Source organism: Carassius gibelio, chromosome A5, assembly GCF_023724105.1.
Source record: "Carassius gibelio isolate Cgi1373 ecotype wild population from Czech Republic chromosome A5, carGib1.2-hapl.c, whole genome shotgun sequence".
NCBI lineage: Eukaryota > Metazoa > Chordata > Actinopteri > Cypriniformes > Cyprinidae > Carassius > Carassius gibelio.
Window position 1 is genome coordinate 22,114,592 of NC_068375.1, and position 25,763 is coordinate 22,140,354.

The following is a 25,763-nucleotide window of genomic DNA, read 5'->3' on the forward strand; positions in this document are numbered from 1 at the left end:
TAGCTTACGAGACAGGACTTGTCTATTTACAGACTGCGATCAAATGCGCAATCACTGTTATACAGTATCTCTTCTAAATACAATCAGTATCCCATGGAAAAATATGAAGTGTTTCTTTTATATTCCAACTGAAACCCATATCCTGTTTAAGATCACAGCTGCTGAGTTTGTGTAAGCGATCCAAACGATATGTTGACCTTAAAACCCCTGTTGCACATCTGGGCGGACGCGCATGCGCATCAAAACGAGACGAACTACCCGAATTCACAAAGAACTTTTCTAACAGTTGATCTTCGCTCTCCAAGTCATCTCTCGCAAAAACTAACACCGAGCGGTTTGTTTTAGGGGTGGCGTAAAACAGATAATTTAAGAAATCAGATGTAGTGACGTTGCATGTTAACAGGAAGATTAACTTTTCTGCAAAGTTATAAATTCGGCAATGCTGCGCCAGACGGGGGGACACAGCGCAGTTGTTTTGATCTTGACATTGCTTTAATGTCATTTCATATAAGAAAACGTCATTCAAGTCAGTTTTTGGCCCCCTTTTATTGTTTTGTACCGCGGGTGCAAAACACGTCGTCATGACAAAGGAAACTCTCTGGACCGTGGCAATCACGGCGACGTTTTTCTTCGGTTTATGCTTTTCAACCCTTAAAGCAGAAACCCCTTCTTGTCACGGAGCCTACGACCTTTACTTTGTTTTGGACCGGTAAGTACTCGCAAACTTTGATGCCGTTCTGAATTCAAACTTCTCAAGACGAAAAAAAAAACTATAAAAATATTAAATGCACAGAATTACTGTATATCGTTGAATAATGTTTACATCACACCAAGCTCGTGTTTGTAGGTTAAGGTTTGAATAGAGTCAGTACATGTCCCTGCCAGCTATTCCGGAGTTTGACCTGATTTTACATGTGTGCCACACACTCCTGGCGATCAGGGCCACACAGCAAGAAACTTTGCTGAAATATTGTCTTTTTGAGACTTGATACACAGTGCAGTTTCGGTTGGAGCAGGGAGACTGGTTATCGTGAAAGCAGGGGAGAAACATTTTCTGTTTTTGAAGTCTTGACTCTGTTTTTGAAGTCTATCTGTCTATCTATCTATCTATCTATCTATCTATCTATCTATCTATCTATCTATCTATCTATCTATCTATCTGTCTGTCTGTCTGTCTGTCTGTCTGTCTGTCTGTCTGTCTGTCTGTCTGTCTGTCTGTCTATCTATCTTTCTATCTGTCTCTCTGTCTGTCTGTCTGTCATCCATCCATCCATCCATCCATCTCTGTATATCTTATTGATGTACACAAGTTCAAGAAGACCATCTGTCCTGCTTTCTGTCTACTTCTGTCCAACCATCCTTCTAACTGTCTGTCTAACTTTCATCTGCATGTGTAATGTTTCATTTGAACTTAAATTCCTTTGAGAATCATTGTTGGCCTCAGTTCAGTCCTCCATCCTGTCTGGAAATATTACAGGATGATGGCACAGATATGCTCGTTCCTCTTTTTGAAGAACTTAGAGCAGCACAGAACCAGCAAGGCATTATGAATGGTTAAGACCAGCAGATTCAGCCTCAAATGTCTGTGGCCGGAAATCAAACTTCCCTTCATAGATCCAGACCATTTCTCTTATCTGATGGTGTTTGATGTTTCTGATGCTCCCACTAATGCTCATCTAGATTCACTGACCTTGGCTTGAGACAAGGAAGAAGACAATGCATAAAAATGATTTTCTAGTCGCTTGTGTTTTATGTTCCCAGCACATGCAGTGGACTATTATTAGTTATTAACAATTCTTAGTTAAATTACCTTGTAGCTTTTACATCAAGGGCATATTTTATACACATTTCTCATTAAAGACACTGCTTGCATTGAGGTTAATGTAGCAGAAGTGTACTTCCACTTGACATGATTCATGGATTTTATGTTGTGATATGTACAGATTTTGCAATAATGGAAAAGTAATCAAAATGATTATGAACTCATCTCAGTATGGATGTATACAGTTGCAGTGCCAAATCCTCTTTTGATGTTGATTTGTGCGGTGGTTTTGAATTTGCTATAGACTCCTTTTTGCCTTTTGGAGTCCTTGCTTGGTGATATTTGTGTGTTCTCTGTTACTATCCCATTATTACTTGTCAATGTTACATGCATTGTACAATTCACCAAACAGCAGTATAAGCCTCATTGTTATAAGAGTGAGAACAAGAAAACTGACATAATCGCAAATTTAAATCCACATAATATTTACAAATGATTGAAGTTTCTGTTCAAGTAAAGGACCACACGTTATGCTTTTTTGTTGGATATTTTCATCTTGTTTATCTGCTAAATATTTTAAAATGTAAAAGTTGTTTGTTGCATTTAGGCAGGCCAACTAATAGGCCAATATTTGACTATTTTGAGAATATCAGCATTGCTTAATAACCATGTTCGCTTGTTTTTCTCACAGTTGGTTTGTTTTTGCCTCATTTGCTATTACGTATACGCCAGACATCCACCACTGACCTGTAGTTGGATGTTTGGTTTTGGAGTGATGCAGTGATTTCAGCATTGAGTGTTAATGAGATCTGAAGTGGTCAGCAGTTATTATGAATAGTCTTGACTCATATGTTGTTATAATAGCACAAGGTCCTTTGTAGACAGAAATCATTATTCTGAGACTGTGTTAACAATGAAATGTTACTGACTTAGCAGCTTCTGTGCCACAAAGTAATCAACAGGACAGCTTTTACAATAACCAGATGGGAAAATACCACGTAAGGGTTTAAATATAATTGCTTCAAGCTGTTTTTTTCTTTAGTGCTGACTTTGTTTTTCACATGCTTCCTTACAGATCTGGGAGTGTTTCGACCGACTGGGATCAGATCTATGACTTTGTCAAAAATCTAACAGAGAGATTTGTGAGGTAAATATTCTAGGTCTATGCTTCCAGACAAGTCACTTGTACAAATTCTGAACGCACCTCCCAATCTACCACATCCAAAGGAAATAGCAATCACAACTTCAATCAAAGCTAAATGTTAACTTGGCTAAATGGCAGCTACACATCCGGTTCTGAGATGGCCCTACAGTGAAAAAATAAAAAATAACCAAAGCGTATAAAAAATCGCCAGATGAATTTGAACTTATGTAACGTTGACTCAATGTATGTGCCAGTACAGACGGTAGCGACCTAGCCAGAAGAAAGCAGTCTGCTTGAGAAAATAGCAAAGGGAGCAGGTGGGAGTGGGTGGCAAGGAGGCTCAGTCTTCTGGGCTGTGAGAATGGCCATTTGCACTGCAACCATCCAACAGCACACTTATCCCTCACACATGAAAGCAGAAGACACAGCCAATATACTTTAAGTCATGAGTGCAGGAAGTCCAGTGTAGTCTGCCATAGACTTTGATGGTCTTCTGTTGTGCCATGTGGACTGCACTGGCTCTTTTTAGGGTGCTTTTTAAAGCATTGAATAAACCTGCTGTATGAATATATCATTCAGGAATTACCTTGAAGAGCTGTGTGTGGGGTTCCTGTCTTGTTTTATGGTGCAATAAGGGACCAAGCAGCAGTACACCTGTGCTCTTTTATACTCAAAACATTAGTTTTTTAGGACAATTTTTCATTGCTGGGTATAATACCATTTGGCCATTATTGTATTTATTACTTAATCAGCTTGCGAAATGCTCAGTTCTCTTGCCTCGTCTTCATCTGATTTTTGTTACCAAAGTTTGGCTGCTTGGATACATTTGGATATTCTCCCTGAGTATCTCATGTGGGGGACGGTTGTGGATTGGATGTCATTCTGAGTGAGAAAAAGCAGCACCTCTCCTTATGCTCAGTCCTGAGACCTGACTTCAAATGTGTAGAGGAACTCAACATGTTCCTATGCTGTATCAGCTTTCGTGACAGAAGGTTGTGAAAATGTACTTGTCATAATCAGCTATATATTTGTTGTCAGATTATGTGTCAGTTCTTTCTGAGAAAAAAATGATGTTCCAATATCTCTAGGACATAAAATCCCCGGTTTTGCAAACCAGCAGGTTGCATGATCGCAATAGGTTTGTTATAGGTAAATAAACTATTAACAAATGTTTAAGTCAATTGGAATAAAATTGAAAATAAAGAAATTATTAGTTAAAAAAAAAAAAAAAAAACTACCTGAAATAAACTGTATAGTTGAAGTACAAAATTTACTAAAGCTAAAACTGAAATAAAAATACATTTAAGTAAATAAAATAAAAAAATAAATTCAATAATAAATAAAATATAAACTGAAGTTCAAATGGATACTGACAAATATAAAAATAAAAGTCTATCAATAATGGTAAAAATACTATAATTTTAAATAAATAATAGTAAAATAACACCATATCTTTATCAATGAAACATACCAGTATTAATGTCATTGTTCTATTTTTTTTTTACTTAACATAGGTCCAAATACACAAAAGTTTTGTTGCTGCTTGTTTGCGATACTCTTATTGCGAATGGTAGGAGGAATAAATATAGGATGTGACAGGTATAAATATAATCGCCAACAGGATGTCTGCATGAATCACACATGACAACCTGTTTACTGTCTGCATATCAATTAATCACTTCCTTGATCCAAGCAGAAGGATTTTTTCTCCAGTCACAAGCTTTTATTAGCTGGTCACATTGGCTATCTTACTCATTAACCAGCTCTGATGGTTTCGAAAAGAACACTGCGACAGCCAGACTTTCTACATCACACGATTTCTCTGCATTATTTGCAGAAATGCTTGTTTTTAGCTGTAAAATCAAGTCTCTTTTGAAGAGATTTTATTTTTTTGCTGTGGTTGAAAAAGAGATGTGTCAAACTACAATTTGCAGCTGTACCTGATTTTCCATTTGTCATGCATTTACAATGTTTTCCAATTTTTCTCATTTTTTCACTCTAGTCCAAATATGCGTGTGTCCTTCATAGTTTTTTCATCGAAAGCAGAGATTGTGTTACAGCTCACTGGAGACAGGTACTGAATCAGACTTGCACGAAGTGTTTGTAGTCCCTAGTGTATGAAAACTAGTAATACACCATATGTTTGAGTAAGTTAAAGAGGAGTAAATATTTATGGTGTAAAGATTTCCTTCATATGTTGATGGTTTTACATGACTCTAAAATTACCATCCCATCTTATTTTTTGCATGACATTTGGTAGAATATTTCTTCCGCTTACACTGATTGGAATATTCCTTATTTTCATTATCAGGGCAAAAATAAATGAAGGTCTGAAATATTTAAATGCTGTCAAACCAGCAGGAGAAACCTACATGCATGAGGGAATAAAACAGGTAAATAACATGCTTTTTATGATTAACCAGGGAATGGAATTTGTGTGTTTTAAGAAATTAAATCTTTAAAAAAATTTTAATGTTGTGCAGACACAGGAATGTAAATATACTTGACTGAATGTATTTCCTAGAATGTATTACTGTACTGAAATAAACTAAATAAAACTCATGACCAAGATAAGGTGTAATTACATCTTTCTAAATAAACACACCACATTCAGTGTCCTGAATCTGGCCTCAAGATGAGTTTAGTGCCTTTGATACAAGAATAGATAATTGAAATATTTTTATATATTTTAGTTTTTATACATCCCTGAAATCTTTGAGGAGATAAATATGTTTCTACTTGCACAACCATTACTCCATTCCTCTTTCCAGGCAACTGAACAAATGAAAAAACAGCTTAAAAAGTCCTCTAGTATCATTGTGGCTTTGACTGATGGAAAGCTTGAACCATATATCCATAAACTCACTAAGGATGAGGTGAGCTAGTATCTAACATCATAAATATTTTTCTTAATTCATGGCATCAAACAATTGCATTGTTATGACTGTTTGTTGTGTTTGAAGGCTGATGAAGCAAGGAAATTTGGTGCTCGTGTGTACTGTGTTGGCGTAAAGGACTTTGATGAAGAACAGGTAATACTGACCATTTCTAAAATAGTGTGAATACTTTACAGAAAACATGCGATTAACACTTAAAAAGCTCGCTAAAGCTTCCCCAATTGCAGGGGTTTTGCAGAGTTGTCTGTAATTACAGGGCTTTCTGTTACTGTAAACTGAGGAGAGGAAATGTCAGCACTTTTTCCCCTGCTTGGCCATAACCCACTGTTATTATTATCTCTTTATTTGCCTGCCAACAGCTCGCAGATGTGGCTGATACCAAGGAGCAAGTGTTCCCAGTTAAAGGAGGCTTTCAAGCTCTCAAAGGCATTGTTAACTCGGTAAGCTCTCCATGCCAGGGACACCCATCCCAAAAGGTGTGATAAAGGCCTCTAGTCAGCTAAGATGAATCCATTGAACTGTTAGGTAGTCATTTAGCTGATAAGTGACTTACAGTAGACTTCTTTTGTGAACAGCCCCTGGAGCAAAGATGGGTTAAATTTCTTACTCAATGAAGAAATGCTGAGAGAAAAGACAACAAACACATCACCTCAACTGAACTAGATTCTACATCCCATTTTCTGGAAATATTTATTGTGTTCTTTGAAAATGGATATATTTTTGCAATTATCAAACTGGCTTCAAGGCAGATGCTTGATGTTAAAAAAGAAAAAGAAAAAAAAAAGAATCAGTATTTGTTGTTTAACTACAGCAAAGTTTTCAGAAATGCTGTTCTGGAAAGCAACTTCATAAATATGAAGTTTTTGAAAGTTCTAGTATCTCTTGGTTGTAAATTGTAGGTTATAAAGAACTTTCCAAAACATTATGTGTGTGTGAACTTGCCAAAGCAGTTTCATCCTACACAAGTCTGTTGACAATTATTTTGTGATGCCTTCCATTTGCTTCATGATGCTTTGAAATATTCCTTAGTAATTTTTTTGTGCATGTTTGCCCCTCTATGTTTGTTACATTTACTGAAGATGCAGTTTAACATTGTAAACATGGTTTGAAGACAGAACATATTCTACCATCAGTAAACCATCAACAGCTGAGGTCAGTGTTTTTGTACACGGGTGTGTTGTTTTGTGACCACAGGAATCAGTTTCTGGGATATTTTTCAGGTTTAGTCATGCGAGAAAAAAGAGAGGACCTCCTTGTAATGTATTGTTTTGTGCAGAAAAGAGATATGAAAAAAAAGACAAATTGTCTTGTTACTGAGCAAGCTTGTTTGGCCAAATGGAGTTTCAGGCCCAGCAAAACACAGGCATTCTCTGGTGATTAGTAATCTTGGAGGATGGACTCGTTGGCCTCATGTTGCTCTCTGTTCAGATATCCAGGATTTGAGATCATCTGTGCAGCTTTGCAGTCCATGCCTAAAGTAGACTTAACAGAGATTTGACAAAAAGCAAAAGCCTAAAGAATTGATTTAATCTTTAACCAGACCTATTTTAATATTCCAAGATTGTTTTGATTGATTGCAGAAAAGGTTTTTATTTTTGTGGCTTCATTAAAATATTTGTAATTATATGGTTGACTGGTGCATATGTACCGTCAAATGTTTGGGGTTAGTAAGATTATTATTATTTTCTTTTGAAATTAAGAAATGAATACTTATATTCAGCAAGGATGCATTGAATTGAAAACTGAAAATGATCACAAATTAATTTACAGTAATATAAAGATAAATATTTGTTAACAATTGCTGTTTTTTTAATATTCTGTTTATTAAATTATTAAATATAAATTAAATTACTTAAAGATACATTTACAAATAAAATACATTTTCAAATATATTAAAATAGAAATAAAAATGTTTTTTTAAAGTGTAATAATATTGCACAATATTACTGTTTTTAGTGTATTTGATCAATGCAGATGTACATCTCAATAAATTAGAAAGTAATGGAAAAGTCATGGGGCAGACTGCAGATCTGACAGTTGTCCAGAAGACAACCATTGACACCCTTCACAAGGAAGGTAAGCTACAAACATTCATTGCCAAAGAATCCTGGACAAAGAAAATGTCAGAGGCATCTTACCTGGGCTAAGGAGAAGAAGAACTGTACTGTTGCCAAGTGGTCCAAAGCCTATTTTCAGATGAGAGCAAGTTTTGTATTTTATTTGGAAACCAAGGTCCTAGAGTCTGGAGGAAGGGTGGAGAAGCTCATAGCCCAAGTTGCTTAAAGTCCAGTGTTACGTTTCCACAGTCTTTGATGATTTGTGGTGCAATGTCATCTGCTGGTGTTGGTCCATTGTGTTTTTTGAAAACCAGTGTCACTGCACCTGTTTACCAAGAAATTTGGAGCACTTCATGCTTCCTTCCGCTGACCAGCTTTGATGCTGATTTCATTTTCCAGCAGGATTTGGCACCTGTCCACACTGCTAAAAGCACCAAAAGTTGGTTAAATGACCATGTTGGTGTGCTTGACTGGCCAGCAAACTCATCAGATTTGAACCCCATACATTGAGTACATGTACAGTAAATTAACATACTTTCCAGAAGGCCTGGAGGTGAGGATTCAGCTGCGTTGCCTCCTTCTGAGAGAGTGGCGTTGCCCGAATCAGATCCAGAGCTGTCTGCTATGCTTCCCCGGTCTTCCAAGAGCGTTGGGTTGCCGTGGAAGGCGACTCCATCTCCCAAACGTTCAAGGCTGGATGATTGATTCTTGGGTTTGACACACGCCGTTCGTCAGCAGCCACCTCCGGTTCCATTCTTCCCGGAAGTGCATGAGGAGATCACTAGGTCCTGTAGGGCACCTTTTTATGCCCGAAACTGATCTAGTGCCTCCTCCGTCCTCACTACCCTCGATGGCATGTGGACATGTGGAGATCCCCCCAGTTGAGTGCGCTCTTGCTATGCAGCTTTGCACGCAAAGTGTTGCCACCTGGCGGGGTAATCCACGCCTCCCGCCCAGGGCCTGTAAGTTTTCATGGGGCGGCAGTGGCTCAGTGGGGTGGCAGTGGCTCAGTGGTTCATGTAGGTTGTCTACAAAGCCTTCAATCCCCGGTTCCACCTGACCAAGTGTCGAGGTGTCCTTGAGCAAGACACCTAACCCCAGCTGCTCCCGACGAGCTGGATGGTGCCTTGAATGGCTGATGCCGCAGTCAGTGTGTGAATGGGTGAATGTGAGGCAAAATTGTAAAGCACTTTGGATGGCCATGTGGTCTGTTGAAAGCGCTATATAAATGCAGTCCATTTACCATTTACCATTTCATCCGCACTGACGGCCAAGGCTTACAGAGCTGCTGGACAGGCCGCCTCTGTCATGCACTCCATGGCCCTCCTGCAGGTCTACCAGGCCAAGGCATTAAAGCAGCTGCACGAGGGTAGTTCTGACCCGGATGTGATGCAGGAACTTCACACTGTGACTAACCTTGCGGACGAAAGTCACGGCATGGTCCCTGGGTCAGACGATGTCCGACTTGGTGGTGTCCTCCGCCTGCTCGTCGCCGAGGGCGCCCTCCTGCTACCTCCACCACCGCTCCAGCCCAGCCTCAGCAGCAGCCTTCACGGCCATGGTGTGGAGCTGGCATTTAGAGAGTGGTGCAGCCCGTCTCTGCCCCGACCCAGCCCGTAAAGCGCCAGGGCAAGCGGGGCCCCTGAGACGGGAGACCTGGAGTCTCAGGATCCTGCTCTTCAGGAGATGGTGAAAGCACCACTTCTTCCCCCGTCAGAAGTATCTGATGTCAGAAGCATCTGATGTCGCTTCATACTGTTCATGTTCCAGGCGAACTCAATCATGCAGCCGACGAGCTCTCACGACAGCCCACCCTTCTGGGAGAATGGCGACTCCACCCGAGACTATCCAGCTGATCTGGAGACACTTCGGGGACACCTGTTCACCTCCCCGGATATGTCACACTGCCAGCTAGGGATGGGTACCGAAACCCGTTATTAAAATGGCCCCGGGGCTAAATCATGAAAGACCGTAGTATCAGTAAGATCTGACGGTATCGGTTCTGCTTTCAGTACTGGAGGGAAAAAAAATGGACTATGTATTTTTGCTTAATAATGTTATTGTGCACATTTTATCTCACCAAACATTTCTAATGTGCGATCATATTAAGAAGTTTGTTTGTGAAATCTGCGAGATCTCTCATGCACACTGCGGAGGCTGTCTGTCAGTCACACACACACACCATAACGAGCGCAGCGCACGCACAGACATAACAGTATGAAAACTCCAGCTTAATAATAAAGATTGACGATGGCAAAGAGATTTGCTTAATAATATTATCGTGCACATTTTATCTTACCAAACATTTCTAATTTACGATCATATTAAGACGTTTGTCTGTGAAATCTGCGAGATCTCTCATGCGCGTGTCTGTCAGTCACACAAACACACAACAAGAACGAGCGCGGCAAACACACACGCATAAGGGGCCGTTCATATATCGCGTCTTTTGCGTGCTCAAGTACGTTATTTCAAATGAACTGTAGGCGCGCGGTATGCGACGAGATAGTTTTTTCCAGGTGCGTCCGCACCGCATTGAGTTAAAAACATCTAAATTTTTCAGAATGCTGCAAGCGGACCACAGGTCATGTAACTTCCTCACCTTTTCCGTAACAACGTTGAAATCTCAGCCAAGATGAAGGAACAGCTGATAGCTGTACGTGGATTTTTTAATTAATTTAGTAGCAGAGCTACTGCAAGCAGTTTTTAGTGCTGCATATCCATTTATCCATTGCTGAAATTTCCGCATCTTCATGGAGAGAGCAGGTTATGGTTGCTTAGCAACGGCAGACTCCTCAGGAGCGTACAGTAAGTGCCCAAATTCTTTGGGGAAAAAAAATCAGAAAGCGGCGTGTCTAGTGTTTTCCACCTGTTTTTAGACGTGATATGTGAACAGCCCTTACAGTACGAAAACTCCTGCTTAATACAAAGAGTGACAATGGCGGAGACAGCAAAACGTTCCAAAGTGTGGTTAAACTTCACTAGAGTTGATGCAGACAACGCTGGTTGTAATAAGTGCAACAAAATTTTTGCATGTTAGGGTGGAAACACAAGCAATCTGTCAAAGCATCTTTCAAAAGTGCATTATGTGCAGACAGAGAAATGCAGTTTCGACTGCCTAACACAACACATAGTAACACAACACAAAGTACCGATAAGAATACCGTTAAAGTACCGGACCGTTGAGCAGTATCGGTAAGAGTAGTAAAACCGTTAAAAACTTAACGATACCCATCCCTACTGCCAGCTGTGGAACCTGTTCATTGATTGGTGTTCTTGACGCCGGGAAGACCCCCATAGATCCTCGATCATGGTCAAGAGGGTCAGGGACCTGCAGGCATTTTTGGTCGACGATACGTGCCTCGAATGGTGATCTTGCAAGCGCTGTCCCGGGAGGAGGCAGACCCAGCAGGACCGCACGCAGAGCTTCAGGACCTCAGACGAGCTCTTTGTCTGCTTCAGAAAACAGCAGAAGGGAAAGGCTGTCTCCAAACAAAGACTTGCCCACTGGATAGTGGAGGCTATAGTCTTAGCATATCAGACCCATCGCTTACCATGCCCCCTTGGAGTGAGAGCACACTCTAGAAGATCTGTGGCTTCCTCCTGGGCTTTGGCACGTGGCACCTCAATAGCTGACATCTGTAGAGCTACTGACTGGGCGACACCTAACACGTTTGCAAGATTAAATAATCTCCATGTAGAGCCTGTGTTCTCTCGCATACTCACCTCAGATGACCTGTAATGCTTGACCGGCTCGGTGTCAATCACGATTGCTGCGCACTGACGTAACGTGACTGTGACTGACGGGAACGTCTTGGTTACGTATGTAACCCTCATTCCTGAAGGAGGGAACGGAGACGTTATGTTTCATCGCCAAAGTTGCTGTACCATGGCTGTACAGCCGGGGCACACCATCTCGGCTCCTCAGCGAAAAACTGTTGTGCAACCGCACATGCTCCTTTTATACCCGCACTGCAGGGTGGAGTGCGCGATGCAAATCTCGCACGCTAATATTAATTGGCTCGTTTTGTTAACACTCAAAGGCGATTTGTCTCTCTAGCGAGATCAGTCACTGACGTAAACGAGACATTTCGCAATTTTAGATGAATTACAGAAATACATTTTCCACAACATTCTAATTTATTGAGATGCACCTGTAGTTGTGATGTGAAAGATCACAATTTTGTGGTCAAATGAGGTTAACAACATTTTCAGCCAAGTTTGAAAGCAGTATTTGTAGTGCTAATACTCAAAATGATGACACCTCATATACATACAAGAAATATTATTTAAATCTGACTGAAGCTGAAAACAGAATGAAAACTCTTTCTCTAGACATGATGGTGATCCAAACACAAAGCAATGGGGGAAATAAAGCTTAGAAAGGTCAAATCCATGATCTCAATCCAACAGAGAATTTGTGGCTCTTGCAATTTGATAATTTGTTGCACTGCAAGACTGTCATGATTAAACAATCAGAATCAAGTATTCTATAGATCTTTGTAATAATTATAGATATATGGATGCTCTAATACTTAAAGCCTATTCCTGTGTGTGTATAGATACATGTCAAAGAAAATACGCTGAAATGTGTTGGGATGAACCTCCCTCATGACGTACCACCTCATTTCTCATTAAAGAGACGTAAAGACCATCCTGAGTATCTTTCAGCCCTGACGTTCAGTCAGTGTTCCTTCTCCACTTTAATGATAGCAGAGTTTATCAGGTGTCATATTCAATCAGCCTGTTTTATACATGTCCTCCACTTCAGTCTGAAACCTCAACTCCAATGCAGGTGATTCGGAGGACAATATCTCTGTTAATGTTGTCTTTTTTCCCATTGTGTACAGAGATTTGCATAGTTTGTCCTCTGTTGATTTATGTGGATGATGGGAGAAGTGATGGTGGCTTCTCACAGGCCTGTTTATATGATAATGTAAGCCTGCAGTCTCTAATAGAGCTGAAGAGGGAAAATGGCACTGTATAATTTCCCCATAATGGCTGACACGGGTCTATCCAACACCACACTGTATGTGATGCTCATCTCATTGAGCTTGATTTGGCATAGCAAACATCCCCGGTGTGAATGCTAAACACCCAGACACTGTGATAGCTGATACAGTGATTCAGCAGTGACAAGTACTGATTTGAATACATTTTTATCATACAGATCCTCAAGCAATCCTGCACCGAGGTCCTAACAGTGGAGCCCTCCAGCGTCTGTGTGAACCGTAAGCATTTTAAGGGCTTTTACAGCTGTCGGTGTCGATGAAATTGCCTGTGTGTGAATGTGTGTGCTAGTATGTGCGTGTGAGTGCATGAGTGCATGCGTGTACGTGGTCTTTGATTTGGGTGAATGCCCAGAAGTGCTTCTCATTATGTCCTCATCTGGTTTACATACCACAGAGTCCTTTGACATTGTTTTGAGAGGGAATGGGTTCACACTGGGTAGACAAACAGGAGGAGTGGTCTGCAGTTTCATAGTGGATGGAGCTAATTACAGTAAGTATGGTTATACTGCATATATTGACCTCGACTGCATCGACAAAACCAAATGATTTAAGAGAGATTTTTGTCTGGTAGTTGGTTGTATCATACAGGAAGTGAAAAGCAGGCCACACTTAGGATGCAAGATGTTTTGTGGATTAAGTGTCACATTAGGTTACTAAAGACAGAATAAGATGCTCACCTACACCAATAAAGATTTAAAGAAGCGATTCTTAACCAGACAGCAGGCTAACTTGGGATTTTCCAAGAGGGCTGCAGGATGATTAAAATTCTTTAATATAATTGTGAAAGGTTTGTCAAGTGAGAACAATAGCATCATGAATGGGGCAGTTTGCCGTGCCAGAAATGAGGCAGCAGCATGTAGGAGAGCTTACAGAGGGCCATACTTTTTTTTTCTAGCTTCATATTAGCCTTCTTAAAACACACGCCATGGCCTTACAAAATGTTTCATAACATGCAAAGTTTTAGAGATAGTGTCCTCAGATTTGAAATGAAGCATGAGTGGACTTGTGTTTTAAGATTAAATATGTTGCTGTGGTAAATGCTTTTAGAAACAGATTTTTTTTAAAGTACATGTATATATATATATATATATATATATATATATATATATATATATATATATATATATATATATATATATATATATATATATTCTTAATATTTTTATTTTTATGTTTGAGCTTATTTTTCTCTATTATCATAACAGTCTGAGTAATTCAGATTCTTGAACAGTAAACTTTGAAGTGTCAGCTTTGTGAACATACAGTTTGTTCATTATGTTACAGTCAGAAAGACTCATGAGCAGCAACCTTATAATTTTGGGTATGTCATTTGTGTCTCCATGCCAAAAATGGGGGGTGACAGCAAAGGGGTTAATAAAATTATTATTATTTTGAAATAATTAAACCTAAATTAATATGCAAAAAATAAATAAATAAATAAAAATCTTGTTTTTATTATTTTTATATTTAACTTCTGGAATAGCAAAATTAATAGTGATTAATTAAATTAGCTAAATTGACACTCTATCAGAACCACTGATCTACAGCAACTGTATTTTTGTGCTCAGTTTTTTTTTTAAGGGAAATTTAACCCAGAATGAAAATTTTATTTTATTTACTCATGCTGTTCCAAACCTGTATGACTGACTTGAAAAATGTCTCTAAAAAAACAATTATGTCAAAGGGTCCTAGACTACACTTGACACCACTTACTTTCATCAAATTGACACTTTCACTATTAGGACATTTTTCAATACATCTTAATTATTTTTTCACGGAGTAAATAAGAAACATATAGGTTTAGTATCAAATGTGGCTAAATAAGTGTAAATTGTGTGTATAAAAAGATGTATATGGTTTTCCATAAGCAGCCACATGCTATAAAGCTACTGCACTTAGCTCTTTAGTTCTATCTCTACCAGACTCTGAATGGCTTTTCCTTTGTGAGTGCAGTAACATTAGATGGCAGATCTACATCTGGCATCCACATGTTTGCTCGCTGCTTTTGTAACCAGACAGGAAATGCATAATAAACGTTGAATTCTAGTTCAGCAGTGATGCGACGAATGAATCAATTTATATATTGTGTCTTATTATATATTTTCTTTTTATATATATAGTCTTATTATATATTGTGTTTTTGCTTTTTTGTACATTGTCTATTTTGTATGTTTTTTTTTATTAGTATTTTTTTATTATCTGTGTCATTGTCACTTTCATTCAGTTTCACTGTGGAACTTCTGTCACTAAAACAAATCTTTGAATGTGTAAACATACCTGGCAGTAAAGCTCATTCTGATTCTGATTCTGATTCTGATTTTCGAGTGAGATGAAAAAAAAATGGCACTCTTCCCTTAACTCGACTGCACACGTAAGCAGTTCTAGTTAGCCTCTACAGCATAACAAATGTCCTGGCTGTCCTCATTTTGGGTGGAGTTTGTTCTCTAGCTAGTTTGGCAGTGGATCATAACACAGTCAACTTTCTGTTCATTTTGCAGAGGTGAATCCAAGCAAGGTGAAGAATGACTATGTCCTGTGTCCTGCTCCAGTGCTGTATTCAGTGGGACAGTGAGTACATGTTTCATAAAGCAGCAAGTGTCACTGAGATCTCCAGACGTACAGAAACCATATGAACTTTGAAGTATCTTGACAGTTGCATCCTAATGCTCATACTTTAAGTTTAAGTTACAACATTGTGACCTATTAAATTACTGTGATACACCAGTCTAAATGTCAAGTTACAGCATTATGTTAATGACACACTGTAGATCTGGGATTATCTGTGAGCAGCTTTTGTGACTTAACCGGAACATTGATCTCCTATACTGTACGTGGTCAACATTCAAAAGGCTTGCTTAATTTACTCTTAGTTAATCTCGTAGTTTGCTGCTATGAACGACTAGTAAACACATCTGGTAGAGGGCTTTGAAAGGATGTGCGACAGATGCACCGATTCCCTTTTCCACACTTTCATTTTAATAATTCACAGCATACTGACAATAGCCTACCACATAACACCTGCAACATCTTTCTCTCTTTTCCAACCACTCTTTAAATGTTTCTATGCCCAGTTTGCATTCAGAAAACTGCCTAATTTTGATTGGAAGCATATCCAGGACATGCCACCCAGAAAACAAGTCATGTCATTTCTAGCATGTGTGCAGACATACTGTATATGAGTTGTCCTGAACAATCGTTGCTGAACAGACCAGTGGTTAATATCAAATAGTGCTTTTTTTGACATTTAAAGGGTGTTCGTGGTTTAGTGACGTAGCGCCAGAAATCAGGGTCTCATCTGCAACGACAGCTGTTGGTTCGTCAGACCAGGATCTAGGGCATCTGTCAGCCTGCCCATTAGCACTGGCCCGCTCCATCCCTTAGAGTCTTTGGCTGGAGGGGGTGAGGAACTTTAGTCTGGCAGCAGCATGTCCTCACCTGTGTTTTCACAACAACAGCAGAGTGAGAAAAATAACTGAGGGACAGACCTGACACCTGCCTGCAGCACGAGTGGTGGAACGTGCCTCATCAATAATCAATCTGATCTGTCAGGCCGCCATTTTAGCTCCATCTGCACATGGGGTGGGAGATGCGCCCAGATAACATGGCAGCGCTGCCTGCACCAGAGCTCCTCCTCACACTCTGCTAGATGATAAAAAGATGGTCAGTCTTTCTAAAATGAAATGCGATGACAGGCTCAATGGTTTATTCATTTTTCAATGAAAGTTTGGTGTTTTTCATATCTAGTTCATATTGGATGATTTCACCAATGTTGGAAAGCTGCTTGCCAAGCTACAAGCTAATCATAATTTGAACTTGAGAACACTACAATAAGTGTATTCTTGTGGAAAAGTAGTTAGTTATACTACTATTCAAACTGATGGGGTTAGTAAGATTTAATAAATGTTTTTGGAAGAAGCAGGTTATGCTCACTGAGGATGCGTTTATTTGATTAAAAATACAGTGGAATGATAAATATTATTACAATTTAAAATAACTTTTACTGTAATATTTAGTATGTTGTAAGATAAATGTGTCACATGAAATCATTATAATATGCTGATTTGGTTCTCAAGAAACATTTCCTATTATTATCAAATATCAATATGTATATATATTTTTTTATTTTTGTGAAAACCATTATCTTTTTTAATGATCCTTCAATGAATAGTTACAGGAAAAAAAGTTATTTTGATCAGTTTAATGCATCCCTATACATCCATAAGGGAAGTGTATGCTACATGCTACCAACAAGAAGTAGCTAACCAAACTGAAGTTAAGGTGGAAATATTTTTTTTCAATCTGGTCTCATAAAATTATGTACCTCTGTGCACTTTTTGTGCAACACAGTTTTTAATACCTTACTGCACATTTTGCCACAGTTTCAAAGAGAATTGTCCTCTTAGTGGTGCTAAAACACTGGATCAATTTGTGAACCTGAAATGTTTTTATGACATTGAAATAGATACGTATTGCTGTGTTTTTATCATGTTTCTTCTGGTACGTATTACCATGGTTCAGAATTCAAATATCCAGGAACTGTCGATAGTGTTAACAAATGCAAAACTGATATAAAAAGGCATTTGCTGATGCAACCGTGTAATTTTAACTTCCCTAATTTTGATTTGAACTGCTTTGTTAAACCGTGGTTACACAGGATTTGAACTGGAGCTCCTCATTTCTCAAGAACTTATTGTTTCCTTACTCCGTGAGCTACCATACAAACCTACAGTTTGTAAAAAAAATCCATTAATATTAATCAGGATATGTGTGATGCTAATGTTAAAAAGCATCAGATTTGTAGGCCTACGTATTTCGCATCTTGCTAAAAAGTACTCCCAGTACATTTATGCTGTAAGACCAGGTAATTTTTTTAAATATTCTAACTGATATAATATGGTATCAATTATTTGTTGTAATTAGCACAAAAACAGTTAAAAAATGAAATGAAAATGAAAGTAGAAATAGCACTACAGTATCATTTCAAACATCCTTGTTTTTTCAAAACAATGTGATGTCATTACTTGGCAGTGAGTCTGACAGATTTAACTTTGCTGAAACTTTGCAGTCTGTGAGGGCTAATGCATATGTTAGGTTTTTAATAATGCAATAATATCCTTAGTTACACATATTCATCCAATTCAGCTACGTCACTTTCTGTTTCTGTCACCATGTGCTTTGTGACAAGAAATCAAACTAACACACCACTCTCAGTCTCCTGTGGTGCTATGAGGGGCCTTCTGTGATGGCAAGAGCACTTTTGTGGCCATGTGCTTGACTCATTCAACTTCTGTCACATATTCTTATACTCTGCATTTCTTAACAAAAGAAAACCATTAGATGAGGCAGTCAGTTACAGGAACAGTTTTGTATGTTTTGCACGGGATTCACCTGATTTCAATATAAATGTAATTGGGAACCTTTTGGGAATGCCTTTTAGAATTTACCACAAAGATTCCCCCTTTGATATAGAACTTTCTGACACATATTGTGGTTTCAGAGTACCTCTGAAGATAAATCAGCCTTCATTGATTGCGGTGTTTGTTGCCAATTGCAGTGTCCAAGAATACTGACTGAATGTAATCGGTTCTCATAAATCACCACATTAATGTTTTTCCAGAACTACTTTGTGTCCAACAAAGATAAAAAAATAAATAAAGAATTAAAAAAAAGGTAATCTGAGGAGTTTTAGAGCATAAAGTGCAAGGAAACAAAATCGTTTGCTTGATCACTTCTTTTCTCTCCACCAAACATACATATCCAACTTAATTAGCAATCTGCCTCTCATTTGCATGTATTGAGTATGTCAGCTGAATTAGCCTTTCCTCTCATCCATTTAGCACACGGACCTAGTTAACATGCAAAAAAATCCTTAACAAGCTTCCTGCAACCTCAGGACTAGATTTTAAAAAGGCTATAACAATTCAGTCTAATATCATATAAAGCCCTCAAGAGAACCAAAAATACATCACAGTGCTGTACTTGCGAAAGATTTTAAAGTGTGGGTTAGGGTGTTATGGGAAAAGTCAGTTTTTAAGTTGGTGTTGTATCTGAAGGAGCCTTGCGGATTACATTGGTAATACTGCAAAACCTAAATATTACTGAAATCTTCATTGTTTGCTGTTAATTAGTTTTATTCTGACTACGTATGTGTCAATATTGGCTCTGCAGACAGTGGCCTGCCTTTTATTAGGGGAGAACCGGGGCGAAAGTAACACGGGACGAAAGTAACAAAGCGATTTTCTCCGAGCCTCTTTCTGCATTTGCATTCCCAGCTATGACAGCATGTTCAGCATGCAATCCTTGATGGAGCTGAGAAATATCATGTGATTTCCTCATCGTTTACGGAAGCTTGGTCTGTAAAACTGTTTTCGAGTACAAAAAGTAAATTGTTGAAGCGGTAATTGTTTTTTATTAGTCATGTTGTTTTTCTTGTTTCATGTGTCAAAGTAATGATCAATCTACATGTTATTTAGTGCTTAAACACTAAAGTTTGCAAAATATGTTTGCAGTTACTTATTAACAAGGTCACAATCAGGTATACTTAAGAAAAATAAGACTAACAGAAAAAAAAACTAGCTTATGTGTTACTTTTGACCCACCTGTGTGTTACTTTCGTCCCAACCGATGGGGTCGAAAGTAACAATGTGCAACTTATGTTCAAAGTGAAATTATACTGAAATCTTTCTACATTTCTACAAAATACCACCTGGCATTGTTAGACCACACTTATTAGTTACTGGTCACAGCAGAAATATATCTCTGTATACAACATTATCTTTTAAAATGAAGTTTTTCTGAAAAATGGTACTTTCGCCCCTGCTCTCCCCTACATATCCTCTGATTTTGGGAAGGATCTCAGGCATTCAGTCAGTCGATTTTTCTGCTTGAGGATTCTCATTAGCCCCATGCTAATGTCTCCATGCTTAATTGTCTCCTGCATAATAGACATATGGAAATTACAATGCCATTCATCATTAGTGCCTTAATTGCGAGCCACCTTCAACTCCCTTCTCAGTAAATAACAGAGAATTTCAAATTCTCAAATTCTGTAGGAATTAAACCACAAATAATTTACTTGACAACAGTGATCATTAGTATCATTTTTGGATTTATATATATATTTCAATTCAGTTTAGCTTCTGTTCGTTTTAATTTTGTATACATTTTTTATTTCATTTCAGTTTTTTTTTTCTTTTCTATTTTTGGTTACTTTTTTTATTGAGTTTTACATTTCTTCCCCTTTCTTCCTCTTCCCCACACTTCCTATTACAATACACTTATTTTTTATAAGAAATTACATAATATTCTAAATAACTCCCAATTGGACTCCTTCCCTATGTTTGCTTCATCGTTTTTGCTGTCAGCACTCTGCCATAAAAAAATATCACTGAAAAATCCCTGAAAAATAAAGGAGAATATACAATGTGTGTGAAGAGTAACTATATTTTCCCACTTTATTCAAGGCAGTGTTTAATTACCATAAATTAAAAAGTACCATTCCAATGTGCTAATGTGTTCTCTTCCTACAGACAATTGGAGGTTCTGATCAGTTTGAACAATGGCACATCATTTATCTCCAGTGCTTTCATCATCACTGCTTCCACTTGTGTAAGTCAAACATGAGACCATGAAGGAAAAATGTCCATTCAGCTTATATACTTATAGAATTTATAACTGCAAAAACTGGATTCATATTACATTCAGTATTTCCTTTGTTTCTTTCTGTTTTCATATAATTTTGATAATATCCTGCTTTTAAGCCAACCGTAAATGTTCCCTATCTCATTAGTCGGACGGCACAGTGGTGGCCATTGTGTTCTTGGTGCTCATTCTCCTGTTGGCTTTGGTTCTGATGTGGTGGTTCTGGCCTCTCTGCTGCACTATCGTAAGTGTCACACGTCTTCCAGCATTCCAATTGAATTTTGTCCCTCTTCACCTACAGAATCTCTAATTAGATTGAACTGGAATTGAGATTAGAATTAAAATATTTATTTCTCATTAGTTAAATCTTCCTATTTGGTACTTTAACTGTAAATTCTCGAGGTTACATTTGTTTACAGTAAGATAAGAAATAAGTACTGGTTTAATTTTCTCATGGTGTTAATTTATTAAGATTTGTGAATTTCAAGGGAAGCACAATATACAGCAGTAGACCTGACCACATCCTGACTATTCATCTGATGTGTGCAGCCACAACAGCTGCCGAAAATACAGTTTTTCACATGTGGCAATATTTTATTTGATTTATATATTGGCTGTAAAATGACACCAAATAAAGTACACTCTCCTATAATTAAAATAATAATTTAAATAAAAATATATAATAATATGTATATATAGCACATATATGTATATGTATACATGGTGCACTTACATAAGCTGGCAAGTATTGCTATCAGTCAGCGTCAATGCACCACCAAATTAAATGCACCACTTCTCTTTGAGAACCTGGCGGGAGCCATTCCAGGATGAGATGGAAGCATATTTTGGAAAACCAACAAAGGCATTAAAATGTAACCCCCCTGCAGCATTTCTGGACCTCGGCCCTGTTTGTCTTGGTGGAAGAGCTGCTGTTCCTCTCCATCGGAGACCTCGGCACAAGAGAAGGGCCATGTGTGCTTTGTTAATATTTAAACCCAGCCTTGCCAGTTTTCAGCAATCAGAGAAATACAGAAGCACCTCATCCCCCTCGAAAACACACAAATTAGTATCCACAGCCATGGCAACACGGTTTTTACCAAATAGTAAGAAAGGTCATAAGAAATTGGAAGGTCAACTATGTAATTATGTGTTTTTGTCCAATCAAACCGGTCAGTCCAAAGGCTAAATTTACTACAGTGGACAAACTAAACATATAAATGTTAGAATATAAATAATGTTATGTTCTGATACTACACTCTTAAGTCATCAATTTGTTGGTTTACTGCAAACAGGTTAATTTAAAGTTAATGGAAATGCACCATTTTAATTTGCAAATATGCTACCTGCTACTTGTCCATGAGCAGGTTAAGCCTGGGTAACAGCTTGACACAACAGTGAAATGGACAGATTATAAACTCCAATTGGACAATTATCCCGAAAGCCATATGGGGACGTTGCACTTCTGGAATGTGATTGGTCGATTCCACAGCTGTGCCACTAGATTTTAGCCCCTTGCATGAGTGTCAGATGGCTAAGTACACAGACATTTTGGATTTAATTATCAGCTCTTCATCGTCCGAACCAAATTTAAAGGGTTGTCATCTGTTTGTCAGGTATTTTGAGAACCTAACCTCCCAGAATGTCATTTGTGTAATGCCTTATTTATCCCATAATATGTCTGGCAAATATAAATCTGCTCTTTAAATACTCAATAAAAAAAATTTAATCCTTTAGCACAAGGTTCTGTTCAAAGTTATGTTAATCATGACACGCTGGGGCCCCATGGAGGGATAGGATTGGATTTTCCAACAGTCAGTCAAAGAGCAATTAATTAACTCTAATTGATCATTTCCCATCATTATAATGGTAACAATGGCTAAATTGTATCAGTGCGCTTTAATGTGGATGAAACAGCTGTTCTACCCATTAAATGTGATGATTAAAAGGCATTTCTTCCCCTGAAAACATTTAGTAAATGCTTAACCTGCAATGGCAGTGCATCTATCTTTCATCTTTTATGAGATAAGGTTACCATTTTTGAAAGCATCTGCAATGGAAGCGGTCACATGGTTGACAGGTGTCACATCTGAGGCATTTTATCTAGATTGTTGGAGTCTATTCTGTGAGTAATAAAGGCTCAAGTATGCCGAGCTTTACAAATTACATATGTAGCCATTATATTGCAGTAGTTGACCCTTTAACCTCATTGACAGGGAATGGGACTGGTAAATGACATTGGATTCAGACTTGTGTCACCCACATAAGCTCAACTGCTGGGCCACTGCTCTGACTCAAACTCCCTTTTGTCTAACAACACATTTATCCATCATGTTGAAGAGTGGTAAGATGTGTCAGGTTAGTTGATATGCAGCAATCACAAGGGATGCCTTGAAATACATTTCCAGTGGGGAAGCAATTGTCTGTGAGAAAAGTCACCTGCTGAATCCAACGCAGTGTTTCTCGTGACAGAGAAGCAGTCACAGAAAGTGCTGCAGGATGTCGTCTCAGCTGTTAACTCTCCTCTTCTTTGCACTGGGGATCGGCCTGGAGTGCAGCCCAAATTTCCCTGCTGCATTTAATTGCAGCTAATTAATTCTTCAGGACTTTATGATTGGGGGATTGCAGGGGAGTGTTGAAACTCGTCCAATTAATTAAGAGATAAACCGGCCACTGTGCTCACCTCAAAGACTCCCCTGTCAACAAGTAGATTTTTGTGCTTTCTTTAGTTTGCACGAGGGGCCTACAGTGCTAGTTTACAAGCAGATCCCTATAATCAATTGTGGTGGTGCCAGGCTCCAGTTGTTCAACTGTGAATCAAGTCCTTAGACAGTAGTAACTAACTTTGATTAATTTAATTTATTTATTCTATTTCTCTTCTCAGGTTATTAAAGACCCACCCCCTCAAAGACCTCCTCCTCCACCTCCACCTGTAAGTTTTTTTTTAAAATATAAAATATAAATATAATTAATGTTTATGAATATATATTTTTATTCAAAAAATACATATAATTTTTTTAACATACATAAGGTTTATTAACTGTTCATTTGAAAGTACTATTTATCAAATGCTAAAATATAATCCAAAATTCAAACGTTTGGACAAAGGTTGATTTTTTTTTTTTTTTTTTTTTGAGAAATTGCTCATTTTGTTCAGCAAGGAAACATTAAATAGATCAAAATTGACATTAAAGACATAAACATTACAAAAGATTTCTGTTTCAAATAAATGCTATTTGAAGGATCATGTGACTATAAAGAAATCTAGCTTTGTCGGCACAGAAATTAATTACATTTTCCAAAAAAAGTTTCAATTATTTTTTACTTTTTATTTTTTTCAGAAGCCAGAGCCAGACCCAGTACCCAAGAAAAAGTGGCCAACTGTTGATGCATCTTATTATGGGGGAAGAGGAGCCGGTGGTATCAGGCGCATGGAGGTGAACATCAAGACATTACACTTTAATGATGCTTATAATGATTTGCAGCCCCTTGATGACAAGAACGGTTTTAATGAAATCACAGCTGCTTTTGAACATTTTGCAGTTGTCTGCCACCTCCATTCTTTCTCTCAGGAGTGTTGATGACCTGCCTAACATTATTAATGCTTTGTATGTTTATTAATTCACATATTGATCTATCAACATGCTTCTTTTTCTGACAGTTTTGCTAATTCTAGGACTAACCTTTTAAAATAGTTTTTTATTTTATCCCCAAAGGGCAATTAGTTTCACAGCCAGCATTAAACCATATGCAAACAACAAACAAGCACCACAGCACACAGACAAAGTGGGGTTGTGTAATTTTGCCTGGAGGCTGGAGTAAGTATGTTTTTGGAAAGTTGGACTATCCTTGTTTTCTTTGGCTTACTCGCCTGTTAGAGTGGAGTGAGAGAAAGTGCAGAAAATGGAAAATCTGGAGTGGACATCGAGTGGAGTGCTTTAATTGAGGTCACATATCATTTGCAACATGTTGATACCATACTGGTTATCAAGCTGACATTTGACTTTTTCCTTCATCTAACCCTAACGTTATTCTTTAATAATAATAATATTAATAATAATAATAATAATAATAATAATAATAATTTGAATAACACAGGTAAATAGATAAACAGATAAACAGGAATATTATAAAGAGTATTTATTTTCATACTGTAATATATAGTATTTTGATGCTTTGACTGTGGCATTTAAAGTGACTTCAGTTTATTGTGTTTTATTTTTAATTTACTTTGAAAAATTTTTGTCAATATCAGTGCATCCCTATTTACACTCTCTGCTTCAATCTGTACATTACTTGGCAACATGCAAATCTTTGACTTTGATGTAAAAAAAAAAAAAGTAACTAACAGGTCAAATTTTGCCTGAATGCAAATTACTTGGAAAATAATGTTAAAAGAGCGTCAACATAACTTATATGCAGTACAACAGCAACCCAGCTTGTGTGATATTGCCTTAATGGAATAATTCTAGTTTATATCGTTCATGTTAGTAGTATTTGTGTTGATTCTCTTTTCGATTAATCTCTCCTTATATACTGTAACTCTTATTATAAGTTCCTTTAGATGACATGTAAATGTTAGTATACTTAAGTATCAGATATTCTTAATAATTTTGGTCCAGACCTAAATAATCAGGTGGAGGATTAATGAAGTGAGCTTGGAAAAGAAATCACAAGAGTACTTGCTCTTCTTGCCCATTTAAGAGCATTTGTGTCTTTGATGTCAAGCTCAACACACCTATCAAAGTTTCTGATAGAAATCCCCTCAATCGTAGTACAGCCCCTGTCTGATGGCTGTGACGTGACAGAGCTTCCATGATGTCCCGCTGTCTTAGGTCGTGTTGACGCTGAAGGATTGAGAACCGCTGTGACGATCCATTCTGTCATTCGAGTTTGTTCAGCTGAAATTTTCTACTTAGCACTGTATCCATCTCAAAGCTGGTTTTAAAAGGGATACTTGTTACATGCTCAACCATCCCTCCTCCAAGCTCCCAAGTAAAGGAGACCTCAATAAAGTTCCTTCTGAAATCTTGGGAAACCATTTCCTATAACTGTTCCCATGAGTGTGTAAAGCTTTCTTTCTCTAATGTTTCAAAAGCTTTCATTCATCCAGAAAACCTGTCTCCATTTGTGAAGATGTCTCAGGACCCAGGGAGGAGGTTTACCCAAGATCAACCTGCCTACTTCCTCTTTAATTAAAAAACACATCCTGACATGTAAAGAGGGAAACATGGGATGCAAAGAATGTTTTAA

General features: G+C 38.0%; 1 protein-coding gene across 1 annotated transcript in view; it reads left to right on the plus strand.

The window, feature by feature from the left end:
- The first annotated feature begins 230 nt into the window (after positions 1–230).
- LOC128003118 (anthrax toxin receptor 2) overlaps positions 231–25,763 on the plus strand; it is a 53,936-nt gene continuing 28,403 nt past the window's right edge. The window contains exons 1-14 of the mRNA XM_052592498.1: positions 231–709; positions 2,838–2,909; positions 4,909–4,980; positions 5,218–5,299; positions 5,678–5,782; positions 5,870–5,938; positions 6,163–6,243; positions 13,031–13,091; positions 13,267–13,362; positions 15,371–15,440; positions 20,402–20,480; positions 20,662–20,757; positions 23,395–23,442; positions 23,852–23,947. Of these exons, the coding sequence (XP_052448458.1) occupies positions 582–709; positions 2,838–2,909; positions 4,909–4,980; positions 5,218–5,299; positions 5,678–5,782; positions 5,870–5,938; positions 6,163–6,243; positions 13,031–13,091; positions 13,267–13,362; positions 15,371–15,440; positions 20,402–20,480; positions 20,662–20,757; positions 23,395–23,442; positions 23,852–23,947 (1,155 nt within the window). The 5' untranslated portion in view covers positions 231–581. The remainder of the gene's footprint in view (positions 710–2,837; positions 2,910–4,908; positions 4,981–5,217; positions 5,300–5,677; positions 5,783–5,869; positions 5,939–6,162; positions 6,244–13,030; positions 13,092–13,266; positions 13,363–15,370; positions 15,441–20,401; positions 20,481–20,661; positions 20,758–23,394; positions 23,443–23,851; positions 23,948–25,763) is intronic.